The sequence below is a fragment of the Psittacula echo genome, assembly GCF_963264785.1.
Source record: "Psittacula echo genome assembly, chromosome: 1".
Classification (NCBI taxonomy): Eukaryota; Metazoa; Chordata; class Aves; order Psittaciformes; family Psittacidae; genus Psittacula; species Psittacula echo.
Window position 1 is genome coordinate 11567253 of NC_137735.1, and position 14649 is coordinate 11581901.

General features: G+C 37.8%; 1 protein-coding gene across 1 annotated transcript in view; it reads right to left on the reverse strand.

Moving 5' to 3' along the window:
* The window catches only part of SH3TC1 (SH3 domain and tetratricopeptide repeats 1), a gene marked incomplete at its 5' end in the record, with an annotated part of 30084 nt that overhangs the window by 9578 nt on the left and 5857 nt on the right, over positions 1 to 14649 (reverse strand). Inside the window, 8 exons of the mRNA XM_080626880.1 lie at positions 1387 to 1428; positions 5347 to 5474; positions 6355 to 6550; positions 7419 to 7492; positions 8182 to 8344; positions 8995 to 9138; positions 10889 to 10994; positions 13661 to 13788. Of these exons, the coding sequence (XP_080483006.1) occupies positions 1387 to 1428; positions 5347 to 5474; positions 6355 to 6550; positions 7419 to 7492; positions 8182 to 8344; positions 8995 to 9138; positions 10889 to 10994; positions 13661 to 13788 (981 nt within the window). The remainder of the gene's footprint in view (positions 1 to 1386; positions 1429 to 5346; positions 5475 to 6354; positions 6551 to 7418; positions 7493 to 8181; positions 8345 to 8994; positions 9139 to 10888; positions 10995 to 13660; positions 13789 to 14649) is intronic.

Consider the following 14649-nt stretch of genomic DNA (forward strand, 5'->3'; position numbering starts at 1 on the left):
GAAGAAATCAAGAAGGATCAGGGAGAAACAAGTGTGGGAGACTGAAGGAGTGGGGATAAACAGGACTTGCTACATGTAAGCAGTTGCTGATCAGTACACTTGCCTAGCTAGGCCCTGTGCCTGATCCAACACTGATCCAATATAAGTCCAGTGTTAATTTGAATTGTTTTGTGTCTGAGTGTATATTCTCTGTACTCTGTGTGTATGAGCAAGAGATCTGCCAATGAACACCAATTCTGACTAGCTGCAAGCAGGAGGAGTAAACCGGAATCTGGAAAGACCCCAGCTCTGAACTGGTAGTGGCTGCTGGATGGACTTCAGGTTTAAAGGAACTGTAAATTTGAGCATTCGTGTAAATTGAGAAAAGTATGCTGATGTACTAATAGAAAGCTGGGAGGGGTGGTGGGGGGGGGAGAACGAGCAAGACTGAGCTATTTGGAGTGTTGCAAGGATGCCTGCAAAGGTCCTGTTCTCCTGTCCACATTATCTCTGTGTGGCCAGCCATGCCTGCAGGATGTATAAGATTTCTTCTTTCAATCAAATACCAACCCTGATTCTTTGCTGGCACAGATTAACTTTCTCAAAATTGCCAAGTTATGGCAATTGATGCAGTCAGTCATTGATCTAAACTCTCCTAGTGCTGACAGTGTTGGATATCTTAGAAATATGAAAAAATGTCAAACATGCCATCATTTCTTTAGTCCTCCTACTGTTATTCAGCCAAGGTAATTGGGCAGGAAGTAGGAATATAGTTTGTAGTCATAGTCAGTTGCAAAGTTTACAGCTGCATATCAACAGGAGCTTATTGAAGTTGCAGATTTAGAGCTCAGTTTTCTTAGAATCTCATTTCTCAAACCATTCAGCAAAATCATAAATATAAAAATTGGTATTTAGAAAAATGTACTACAAGTAATGATAGTGACAGCTTAGCAACTAAATGCCAAAGGGAAATAATTCTGCATCCTCATCAAAATATCTCCTTTGAGAAATATATTTATGGGATGAAGTTTTCTAGCAGATGGAACATCTGCTTGAATTCGAAGTCAGCACTTGCCATTTGCCCCATAAACAGTATTTTGCCGTATTAAATTGGGGGGCTTGGGGGGTGGTGCATGTATGAGTGTCACAGCAGTAAAAATAGGTCATACAGTTTGCAATTGGGTAGGAAAGTTCAAGACAGACATCTAATCAGTGAAAACTCACAATGTCTTCTAGCAAAACCTAAGAAAGCAAACAACAAGAGAAGAAATTTCAGAATACAAAAAGACATTAGAAGGAGAAAAATTGGCAAAGATGCCACAAAAATCAACATTTGCATTAATTTTATGTAAAATGTTTTGAGTTTATGTAAAATTAATTTTATGTAAAATGCATATAAAGTATTACCACATTCATGAGCTTTCTGAAATTCTGGTTCTTCTAATTGGTCTGTGAGAAAGAAAAAAGTTATGTTAGTTATGGTACATAAGTTCCTTTTCAGTTTTAATTATCCTAAAATAAGGCTATTTTTCAGTTCAGAATTTTCTATATCAGAAGAACTGGGCGTGTCATGGAAATTTAGAAGGGAAGAAATTTAAGTTTGACCCAAAGCTAACAGATACTAGGGACTTACCCTCCCTGCTGATACAATTCCCTGATTTCTACGTGTTTATCATCATGCACCTACCACTGCTCAGTAAGGTGGGGAGACATCTGCATTTTGCACTTGGAATTAAAGCCAATGTGTTCCCCACAAGGGATGCATCACTGCTGCACTGAAGTACAAATGGGCAGCACAGATAGAAGAATTCCATACAAACTACTTCTAAGATAAGGTAACAAAAAGCTCTACAAAAAGATCTTAATCTCTTTAATATTTAAAAAAAAAATATGAAGCAAGTTTTAGCATCACTTTAAGAGGAAGGAGAGGTGGATAATTATTTAACCTAGCTCGCATAGGTAAGAGTGTCAGAGTTTTCTGGCCATTCCAATAACAAATAGATTAAAAATCCCTTTTACTTTTCTTTTAAAAGGCATATATTTAAATTCTGTAGACATCACTACTATAGATCTAGTTTTACATGTTTAGCATTGCACATCTATAGAACATTTGCATATTACCTTGAGATAGATCCACAAAAAATAGCATTTCAGTCATCATGCTGCATTTTGGGATTCTATTCACTGTCTTTCGTACATTGGATGCAACATAAGTGGCACTGAGTGTATGAAGGATATATGGAAGGCTATTTTACTAGCCTTTAAGAATGGCCTCTCACTGACTATTTTCTTCTCAATCCTCCTTCTTTAAATACCTTCCTGACTTTGGTGGACAAATGCCAGAGATGGTTACAATAGTCATGACAATGCACTGTATATTAAATTGGGGAATTGATCATAAGTAAATATTTCTCATTAGATTGATGTAGATGGAAGGAATCAAAAACCCATTTACTCAAATCACACAATAAAATATCATAGAATCATAGATAAGTTAGGCTTGGAAAGGACCTTAAAATCATCAAGTTCCAACCACTCTGCCATGGGCAGGGACACCTCACACTAAACTGTGTCACCCAAGGCTCTGTCCAACCTGGCCTTGAACACTGCCAGGCAGGGATGGAGCATTCACAACTTCCTAGGCAACCCATTCCAGTGCCTCACCACCCTCACAGTAAAGAACTTCCTCCTTATAATATCTAATCTAAACTTCCTCTGTTTAAATTTTAACCCGTTACCCCTTGTCCTATTCTCTACAGTCCGTAATGAAGAGTCCATCCCTAGCATCCTTATAAATCCCCTTTCAGATACTGGAAGGCTGCTATGAGGTCTCCACGCAGCCTTCTCTTCTCCAAGCTGAACAGCCCAAACTTTCTCAGCCTATCTTCATATGGGAGGTGCTCCAGTCCCCTGATCATCCTCATGGCCCTCCTCTGGACTTGTTCCAACAGTTCCATGTCCTTTCTGTGTTGAGGACACCAGAACTGCACACAATACTCCAAGTGAGGTCTCATGAGAGCAGAGTAGAGGGGCAGGATCACCTCCTTCGACCTGCTGGTCACACTCCTCTTGATGCAGCCCAGGATACGGTTGGCTTTCTGGGCTGCGAGCGCACACTGAAGCTGGCTCATGTTCATTTTCTCATCAACCAACACCCCCAAGTCCTTCTCTGCAGGGCTGCTCTGAATCTCTTCTCTGCCCAACCCGTAGCTGTGCCTGGGATTGCTCCGACCCAGGTGTAGGACCTTGCACTTGGCATGGTTAAACTTCATAAGGTTGGCATCAGCCCACCTCACAAGCGTGTCGAGGTCCCTCTGGATGGCATCCCTTCCCTCCAGCGTATCAACCGAACCACACAGCTTGGTGTCATCGGCAAACTTGTTGAGGGCGCACTCAATCCCACTGTCCATGTCACCAACAAAGATGTTGAACAAGACCAGTCCCAACACCGATCCCTGAGGGACACCACTCCTTACTGGTCTCCAGCTGGACATTGAGCCATTGACCACAACACTTTGCGTGCGGCCATTCAGCCAGTTCTTTATCCACCGAGTGGTCCACCCATCAAACTTATGTCTCTCCAATTTAGAGACAAGGACAGTGTGGGACAGTGTCAAAGGCTTTGCACAAGTCCAGGTAGATGACGTCAAATGCTCTGCCCCTGTCCATCAGTTCCGTAGCCCCATCATAGAAGGCCACCAAATTGGTCAGGCAGGATTTCCCCTTAGTGAAGCCATGCTGGCTGTCACCAGCCACCTCCTTGTTTTTCATGTGCCTTAGCATGCCTTCCAGGAGAATCTGCTCAAGATTTTGCCAGGCACCGAGGCGAGACTGACTGGTCTGTAATTCCCTGGGTCATCCATTTTCCCCTTCTTGAAAATGGGGGTTATATTTCCCTTTTTCTAGTTGTCAGGAACTTCACCTGACTGCCATGATTTTTCAAATATGATGGCCAGTGGCTTAGCAACTTCATTCGCCAGCTCCTTCAGGACCCGCAGATGGATTGCATCAGGTCCCATGGACTTGTGCATGTTCAGGTTCTTAAGATGGTCTTGAACCAGATCCTCTCCTACAGTGGGCCTAAGGTCTTCATTCTCACAGTCCCTGCCCGTCTGCCTTCCAAGACTTGGGTGGTGTGGTCAGAGCATTTGCCAGTGAAGACTGAGGCAAAGAAGTCATTAAGAACCTCAGCCTTCTCCAAATCCTGGGTAGCCAGTGAATATCAAGTGAATATTGGAAATGCTTGCTCTGGGTAAGTCAATTTACATTTAGCAACAGTGCAGTTTAAGAGAGAGAAGTGATAAAGATGGTGCTATTAGCTGGAGAAGATGTGAAAAGAAGTTGACACTTGTAAAGATTAGGGAGGAGATGAGATGTGGTGAAAAAATATGCAACAGGCAAAAATAGCAGTGTGTCTATTAAGCCCATGAGATTGATTTACTACCTAATAGAAGTCTCAGGCCTGTTCTCAGGCTTTCTATTTGAGCAAGGAAGGTGAGATGTGGAGTCATTTTGCACGTTGACATGAGTTGCATTTTGTAACTCAGATCTGACAAGCCTTGGTTATTGTTCATACACACATAGATTTGCAGAATTAAACCGATGCACCCAAGTCCAATCTACACATGGCTCCTTTCAAATTGGAGCCTAAGGGCCTCTCTTCTAGGATGGCACTAAAGGAGATGAAGCTGTTAGATATTTGACAAGCATACACATTGCCACAGAACAGCCTGTGCTGGGATAAGAAATTGCTGCTTCTGCTCAGTTCAGCAAGACAATTATATTACACTACCTTACACTGAATCTGTAAAGGTAAAACCTCAATTGTCCCAGTTGAGTTTATGTAAAGAATGAGCACTTAGAAATAACAGCTATATCAGGTCATGTAGCTAGAAGTATATATCTTTTTTTCTTTGTAGGAAAAGGAAAATACCAAAATCTATACCTTTGAAAGTTAAGTTAAGCATAAAAATATGTATGTTCGCATCAGCTTGCAATAATTATTATGCCAACTTTCCCAAGATGAACAAAAAGCCAGCAGTATTTGGGTGAACATACTGCATTTTATAATACAACACACTAATATATGAAAGCTTGAAGATCTGTTTAGCTCAGTTGTTAAAACCCTGCTCTTTAATTCACTCAGAAAGAAGGACAAAAGATTTGTAAATGTTCTGCTGGGAAAAGTTTTTCATCAGCAGGAAAGTAGCAAAGATGATATAAAGGATTTTTACATGCCATATCTATGATCAAACTAAATACCAAGATATTTCAAGGTAGTTGTAACGACGGCAATCTCATTGAAATAAGAAAAAAGTTAAGAGGGATTTAGGAACTGCATTTGTATCTTGTGCAGTAAAGACTCACCTATTCTGTACTCAGAGCAAACATCTGTGATGGATGTTTGTTTCAACAAATGTATTACTTCTTCCAAATCTTTCTCTTTGCTAAAAAATGATAGCTCTTCTGCTTCAAGAAAATCCAGGTCTTGTGTCCTAACAAAGAAAGGAGAAGCTTTGAACATGGCTGAAAGCAGATTTGGATTGAGGAGCTCAGTCAAACTGGAGTTTGTTAGACTAATACAATCTTTTACATTATAGGTCCTTTTGTGCTTAAAGTCAGTAACATTCATATTTATAAACATACGTACAAGCTGGTAGTAGCTATACTTGCAGCTAACAGTTTCTGCCAGATCAGATTAAGTTTTATGTCTTTTTTATGGTATAGCGTTTTATGAGAATTCATTAAACGCATAAATCTTTAAAGATATTATGGCATTGATTTCCTAATATAAGCTTAAAGTTACACATCTTTGTACTTGCAAACAATGATTAAGAACTTGTTTCAGTGTGCAAGCAGTCCAGACATAGCAGCAAGATCAGTCTATTTACATGGTGCCAATGCATTCTGAAATGCACACTTTTTATGGGTTTCTGTCCACATTATGAGCAATTATTTGTAAGAGGAGCCCCATTTGAAGCAAGGCCTGTAATTAAGGGTACTAGCAAAACCAGAACTTGAATGCTTTTACACATAAACCTTCAGAGACCAGCAAAAATAGAATCTTCTGCAAGAGTAAAGCTTCTTGGATCTTGTGATCCGTAAAATGGAAACTGAACCAGATATAACTGCAGCAACTCCTTTTCCCAACAAGAAACTTTGATACAGACTGATAATATTTTCCAGCATTTAAGCAGATTTCATCTTCCAATTTCTTTGCATTTGATTTGACTGCCACTCACTATGACAACTCTAATTGAAACAAGAAAAAAACCACATAACAAAACATAAGCAAACCTGACTTCAACATTCAGTATCTTAAAGCTCAAGAGATTAAGTCTTTTTTTGTTTATGAATTAAATATGTGTCACTTACTTATTTGCAGATAAGTCCACTTTAACATGACTTGTCTTTACAAAACCTATTTGGCCAGTAAACATATGTCTTCCAAGAAACCACTCCATGCATTCAATGTAATATCCAAGAATCTCAATTTTGTCCCCTTCCTGGAAGCTCATCTCTTCTAACACAATACCTTCATAATTTATCACAGCTAGACAGGTTCCTTTTGCTGTATGTTAAGAAGAGAAATAATATTTGCAGATAAAGTAATTTAACAACGCAAATACACTTAATAAAGTAATAACTCATCAGAAGAGTGTATTTAGCAACAGACATTTGTGGAACTCAGGAGTTCAGACTCTCATGGAATGAGAGTCACATGCATTGCAGCAAGATTGAAAGCATCCAAACCTAATAGGTTTCATTTGAGCAATTAGAATAGTAAATAACCACATAAAAATACTAATTTCCCAGTGATTAGAAAGGCAAGTCTAAAATGTTTTCAAAATTCTAATTAATTCCAACATGAGGCAACAAAAGGAGATGGTTTAAGTCCCTACTTTCCCCTCTTATTATAAGAGGGCTCTGAACATGGGCTAGAGTAAAAATACTTGAACCAACTAATAAAATACGTGTTGGATAGACATGGAGCTATATATCAGTGTTAAGACTGATATGCATGTAGAAAATAAGACATTTAATCACAGACCTCAGACCATCTCTATAAGTTTCATTTCTCTGGTAGTATTAAAGCAATATCCATAGGAAAGGTCCACAATAATTACATCGGCTCATTTTCTTAAAGTTTGTCATCAAATCTAAAGAGGCATCCTCAATTTAATTACTCTTCACTACTTTGTGCATCTACTTAGTGTGGTATTTAGGAGGGAAAAGGGAAGAGATAATCCTTTAGGGTTTAACTCAACTTAGGCAGAGATTTATGCTCTCATTAATTTCATTGCAGTGCAATTTTGAAAGCTGTTTTCCTATTCTAATACAATGGAAAAAAGTTGCTGAACCCTTTAAAATCTGTCCTAACAAAAGTGAGCAATAAGTATGGGGGTTTTTTAATGCTGATGTTTGAATGAGTTTCTTACCAACTTTCCTGATGGATTGTGATTCAGTTTTGAGTGTAAAATCCAGAGGATCAGAACACCCTTTAAGAAACCATCTGAAAGTAGGAAAAAAACTATTGAAGTTGGTGTATAAAATGCACCAATTTAGTAAATGTTATGACAATAACAGTGATATTTTAAATCCATTTAAAAACAGATGCACTCTTTGCACTCTTTCCACAATTATCTTTCACTGTCGAGACACAGTTATATTTTGAGTAATAGTTACTTTTGTCAAGCAAACCTGACTGAGAAAGTTGACCTTGGGTAGGGAGAAATAAGCACAACAGAAAATTTCCAGCTGTTTAACTACTAAGAGAATCAGGAATGCATAATTTCCTGGTGATTCCTGAAGTGAGTCCATTGATGTAATTTTTGCTTTATAGCAACTATGAGCTTGGACATGACCTTGAAACAAACTGCATTAAGGAGAAGGATGGCTCCTGCCAATAGTGTTGAGTAAAAGCACTGCTAGTCTGCTATCTGTATTTCCAAGTATCCACCTGTTTCTATCCGTATTCCCAAGCATCCTGAAAACTGAAAATTCTCACTTCATGTTATACTATAAATGTTAATAGATGTTATTACAAAAAAAGCCCCACCCAAACAGTATCTAACTCATAAAATGGTAAACCATCTTTAAATGCTCTACAGGCATCTGGATTAGTTTCAGTTGTGTGACATGGAAGACAGACGTGTACATATGAAACAGATGCATATGAAATATATAGTGTCAGGTACCTACTGATGAAAAGGGATCAGTGGCTCCACAGGAGCATTAGACATGTCACCATCCACAGATCCACCTGCTATGTCTTCAGTAAAAGCCCCAGTCTCAAAATAAGTGTTTATTTCATTATCTGTTATCTTTCTTATCAGATTGTCAGGATATAAACCAAAGAATGCGCCTAAAAAGAAACCGGTGGAATAGATGTCATTTTACATAATGTTTTACTGTCATACAAACTTTAAAACTGGCTCCAAGACCATCAGTAACGTTCAATTAGAAATTAAAAGCCTAAGATACCTCAAGATTTTTCTTTGATTGTCAGATCAAAGAAAAGATCATACTCTCTTGTCTAGTGCCCCTTTAAGAAAAGGGCGTGTTTGATGAGATGTGCAATCTTCTGCTGCTGCACCATTTTGCACATTCTTACTGCAGTAATCAGTGATCTGTCAAGTCGGTCATTCTGTTTCTGATGGTCACAGCAGGCCATGCTATTTAGGAGAAGCACAAGAGCCTGGCAACCATCTGTAAACCCTCTCTTGTACATCTCCAGAATCTGCAATAATATTAAGCAAGTTAGAAGGTACATCCCTCCCTAATCCATTTGGTATGCATTTATGGACCAGTTGCCTAGAAATTTCTCTAATCCCCTTATGATCCAACTGAATCCAATCTGTGTTTGTTCCTTTCTTTTTTCTTTCTGGTGCATATGGGTGAATATATTCAAATTTCAACTTCATTAGATATTTAAATAGTCTTAATATTTGATTTGGGAATTTTAAAGAAAGGTCCTTATCTAAATTTAGCATTAGTATGTACAGTGTTCCTTACCTTCCTGTACTAGCAGGCTTCTGTACATCAAATTTAGTGATTTTTCATTTATAGAGACTTTAATGCCTGTTTCTTCCTCCTCTTGAGAACAGAGCCAAAAAGACTGATCTAGGAATAAGTTCTCCATGCAATGGTCTATAAAACCTAGAAAAAAAAAAATCCAATTTGGTTTTCTTTGCAGTATTATACAAGAAAATAACCTTTCACAAATTCAGATGTTCAGATAACTTCATCATTGCTTAAACAAAATAAAGAACTAATTTTACTACCCAGTATTGGCAAAATTACATTGTCACATGCATTACAGCTACTTTTAATGCTTACCTCTCACAGTCTGTACCTAAAAGACAAACAACTTTTCTGTGTCTAATCCTGCTGAAAAAGCAGACTGTGTCCTCCCCTTGTGTGGTTTGCCCTTAGTTTAGCTATATTCAAAAGGTTTTCAGTCTGAGAAAATCACTAGCAAGCTTTGAGCAACAAGTGTTTAGCATCACTTAATAAGAGATGACCTGAAATAATCTCAAAAAATAACCTGTTTATAAATTTCTGTTGCCTGATTCAGCTGTGCCAATTAATGCAGATACTGTGCCTGGCTATCAGATTCCTTGAATTTCTTTGGGATGGAGATGATGCTGCATTCCAGAGTCACGTAAATCACAAGGAGTGATTGATCTTGGAAACTGGGTCTCCTTACATTAGGGCTTAGGGCTTTCAAAGCTATATGATGCTACAGGAAGATCTAGAGTGGTATATCATAATCAGCATGGTATAGATAGAAGATTATTAGAGGGCCAATATTAATACATTAGCAAGTCCTTTGTGCCAAAAATTATGATGAAGAGGAAAGTTGGGCAGATCAGTGATTAAGGTGCTACTCAGCTACTTAGAAGATGCTGAATCAATTCCCTATGAGCCACAGCCTCGCCTAAGAAGCAGCTTCGTCTTCTTGTGCTTTCTCTGCAAAATTGGATTGAAAGAGTATTTTTTTATAGTTCTCTAAGGAGCATTTTAAAATACAATCTAGGAAGTAAATAGCAAGCATGAAATTAAAAATAAAAATCATTATTTTCAATTGCTCTGATGGAAACAGGCAAATTCAATAGTAATGCACACAAACTCTCCATACACAAAAATAGCAGGTGAACAAAATGGAGACAAAGATCTGATTCAAATGCTATTCCTCAGAAAAGACCTGTGAAATTATAGGATATCAAAAATGAAAGTCAAATCAGTGGCATCATATTGCTACAAAAGCCATGCTCAGATTTAGAAACAAAACTGAAGCAGGCAAAGCATATGAAGCAATCTTTGTTTTACTTGATACTTCCTCTGAAGCATTACCAACTCTCCAGTTTGCTCACTACTATTCAGGAAATATGTGAAAGAGTCCAGTGGGAAGCATGATGAGAGATCTAGAAAAAACACTCTGTGAAGAAGGATTACAGGAATTAGGGTTGATTTTCCTAGTGAAAACAACACAGTGGAAGTGCAGGTTAGGTGTCTCCATGGTGCAAAGAGTTACCTTCACATGTCTACAGTGAGCAGAAAAAGCTGTAAAAGCATTGAAGTTGCAGCACAGGTTAGACTTTAGGACAAACCCTGGATAGACTGCTTGGAAAGCAGACACAATCTGATTCTGGAGTATTTAACTTAGATAAGACATCTGCCAGGAACAATAGCTGTTATCCTGGGACAAAGGCAGATTCTGCTGGAGGTTTGAGTGCCTCTCCAGCCCTAGTTCACTACTACTCAGTTCAAGAACATTACTTACTGCTATTAGGAGTTAATACAAAGAACCTCAAAATCCTGTTCAACATGTTTCCAATCAATCAGAAATTGCATGCAGAGGAATAAAAACAGTATATTGAACTGTTGTATGGTGAAACAGCTTTACCCAGTGAATGGTAGGTTAGAAACTTCCATATTTCTTCAAAAGTTTTAAACGTCACCACTATTAGATCTTGATCACTATGAATAGATAGCAGTCTGGCAGACAGCTCCTAAAAACCAAAACAAATACACCAAACCAACATTTTAATTACAATTATACTAGACATGAGTACAATTAATCACTAGGTAACACTTCCATTAAAATGCTATGTATTAAGATAGATAAAAAAATCATCCAGGGTTTTACCTGTATGAGATACCTGTTCTTTAACACTTATCTACTACATACAGTAAAACAAGTTTTAATCTCGCTTTTTCTTACCAATTGTACCAGCAGTTCCAGTGAGGTAAATTTACACAGAAGTTAAGACTTCAGGACTGACCACACTGAGTGAGACTAAAGGTCTGTCTGGCTCAGACACATCTATAAATAGTGGCCAGTACTCTCTATTCAGAGTGTGAAAGCTGGGCGAGCATCTAATGCTACTTTCCAAGAACGCCCTTCTAGCACAGAGCAGTTTACAGCTTGGAATTGCCTTTGCCAGTGGGCATCAATATTTAAGAGTGGAAAAGGTTTCTTTTGCTTGTTGGTTTGTTTGTTTTACTTAGAATTTCTGTAAGTCATTTAAATTATTGCAAAGTTTTAGGATCCATAGCATCCTCATGTAGGTTTAGCCACAGAGTTCTGTTCACATTTGAGAATGTGAGACACCTTTAAATGTGCTCCCTGGTAGCTTCAGTCTTGTTCCAGAGGAGACATTGATCAGTTATGCTCTAGTTGGCTTTTCTCATGGTTAAGATAATTAAACATAGTGGAGTATTATTTTGGAGGGGTTGTTTTGTGGGTTTTTGGTTGGGTGGGTTTTTTTCAAAAAGATCCTTTTCTCCTCATTTGTACTGGTTTGTGTTGCTAGATAGAATAGCATTAAACTGTGCATTTAAGAAAGTTGCAAATTATAATGACTGATTTCTTGAGGAATTTCAGGAATGGTAAAAGGGAGAACTATATAAACCTTTAAATAAATGAAACAAATATACATTTTGATGGATTCTAGCCAAAAAGCATTATAATCTGTTTGCACTTCAATTAGTAGCTTAAACACAGGGGTCTCCAGTGATGCTGGTTACTGTCTTTCAGTGAAATACAAAGAACTGTGGCAATTTACAAGAAGTGTCTGAAACAGTATGTCAGAGAATAAATCAATGTGAAGCTAACAGGTGTAATGCTATTGTATCTTTTCCTACTATACCCTTGCTCCTGTCACATCAAAATTGAACATGCATCTTAAAACTATTTAAGGACTGATCAAGAAGCTGATTCTAACTTTGGAGGGAGGAAGAAGGGGAGGAATCATCACTCAAACATTTTTTGTAATCTGAGCAAGTTGAAGCTATGCTTTATGTCTTATGTGATGATTTTAAAAGATCTCAATTAATTCTGTTTAACTTACACATTTTCAATTCACATAACACAAACAGATTAATAGAAATTCCTTTTTGAAAACAGAAGTCCAATTTAAGCCTCTTCAATATGCATGCATCATCACCGCTTTGATCTTCTGCATGCCCCCCTTCTACACTTGATTAAATATTGAGAGCCTGAAATCTATTAATAAATTGCCAGCACATGCTAAAATACCTCAGCCTCAAGTGCATTACGCGCTGCTGAATATCAAAACATCGTTCTAAGGAAACTTATCATTATAAGTCTTGCTTCCTTCAAAGTCTTTTTGCCATTCTGTTTCTAATAAGGTCACAGATCTAGTCTATTTGTATGCTGTTTTTCCTTCTCCTCCTGATCCTGAGAGTTCACAACACATGAAAAGAAAATCTTGTAGAAACACATGCATCCAAGACAGTCAAATTCACGACTAATTAAGATTTCAGTGTTTCACTTCCTCGTGAAGGAGTCTGGAACTCATGGCTCAGGCAAAAGAGAAGCACCAAAGGTCAAATGGTATCATCCTTCTTTTTCATCAAGAGGGAAGAGAAGACTTTAAATCATATTTGTAATGAACCTCATTGGTTGTAGAGCATAGGTTTCCTATATAAAACCAAAACAAAGACAGTCATAAAAATTGGCAAAAAGACTTTGAAGGAAGCAAGACTTATAATGATAAGTTTCCTTAGAATGATGTTTTGATATTCAGCAGCACGTAAAGCACTTGAGGCTGAGGTATTTTAGCATGTGCTGGCAATTTATTAATAGATTTCAGGCTCTCGTTAATAAAAATTGGCCAATGCTCTTATGTGCTATTTAAAGCTATGGCCAGCTAGCCCTAGGAAGTCAAATATTTATGCTATTCTCCTTCAGACTTCCTCTTGGGTTTAGCAGCAGGCTTCTAGGGTAGCTTGCAGCCACATGACTCCAAGCGACTGGAAACTGAAGTGAGGAGTCAATATGAAGCCAGTTTAAAAAAAAAAATAAATAAATAAATCAGAAAACCATTGTTTCCTTTGATGTAAATCAAAGAAGAACATTTTTAATATTGAAACAAAGGGGGGCATAAAATCATAAAATGGAATACACACTAAAAAACCCCTTCAATGTCTTATTTAGCTTGGTTTATTTTACATCTACTTGATGTTCAAGTCTTTTTCAATGGTTCAGTATTTCTAGTGTCTCTAGATAGTTTTGGGCCATGGGAAACTGGTCACTGATATTCAAGCGTACAACATGTAGATGGAAATGGGAACCAGATATCTCTCAGACTGTTTCAGTAGCACAGGGTGTATTCTCTAAATAAATAGAACAACTCCCAAGCAACTGACTTACACTGAAAACCGCCATCACCCCCCTGCTGTCATTTTCCAGAAGACGGAGCTGCCCTCTGAGCTGTCTTTGTAGTCTGGGATCAGGACATTTGCTCTTTCGTCTTACCATCATTAACTTCAAGGAGATATCTGGAGAAAGATATCCATTTACAGCACTTACAGCTTTGAAGAACCATAAATCCCTCAAAATTATACAATCTACATAAGAACTATTTTTTTTTTTTTCAGCTTCAGAAACAGACTTACTGCTTGTTTCTTTTCCTTTTTATTATTCATTAGGGATAGTAGCCTAGCATGAAACAAGATTTTTTTTCAGTTGCAGAATAAAGGACACAGCTATACAAAAGAAGGGTGACTTGGAAGTCTAAAAATTTTGGGAGACAACTGACACACTTGGGGATGGAGAAGAGAGAAGAGTTAAAAACCAAGCAGATTGGTAACTTTTCAAATTAGACAGCTCTATGGACATTGAGAACATGCCCAGATTTCCAAGTATACTGTGCATATTTTAAAACCCAAGGCAAACAGATACTGGAATTGCAAAAATAACCTACCAAAAAGATACAGATAATTCAGCACGTTACAACAACTTTTTATGCTAAATGCAAATTCGTGGTTATCCGACATGTCACCCCCACTACTTCAGAAGGCTTCTAGAAGTTGGATATTTTGAAAAGGTGTTTCTCAGCTAAGCTGGTTGAGGAGTACCAGCAAAGACAAATGGTCTAACTAAAAGCTCACTTACATGATTTTCCTAGTACATCTGAAAGAAGCTAGAAACCTGTTCTCAGATCTTGACATCTGTTTATGGCAATCTTTTACTACAGCTAAGGGTACAGTTGCAGCCAACTTCTCTCAGATAAAGAGGATCTTTAATAAAGCTGCTTTCATTCTGCGTATCTTAATTTAACTCAGTAACAGCAAATCATATTCATGTTTTCAGCTATCCAGATGGACACATATAAGCCAATAAGCCACTCAGGAAGAATT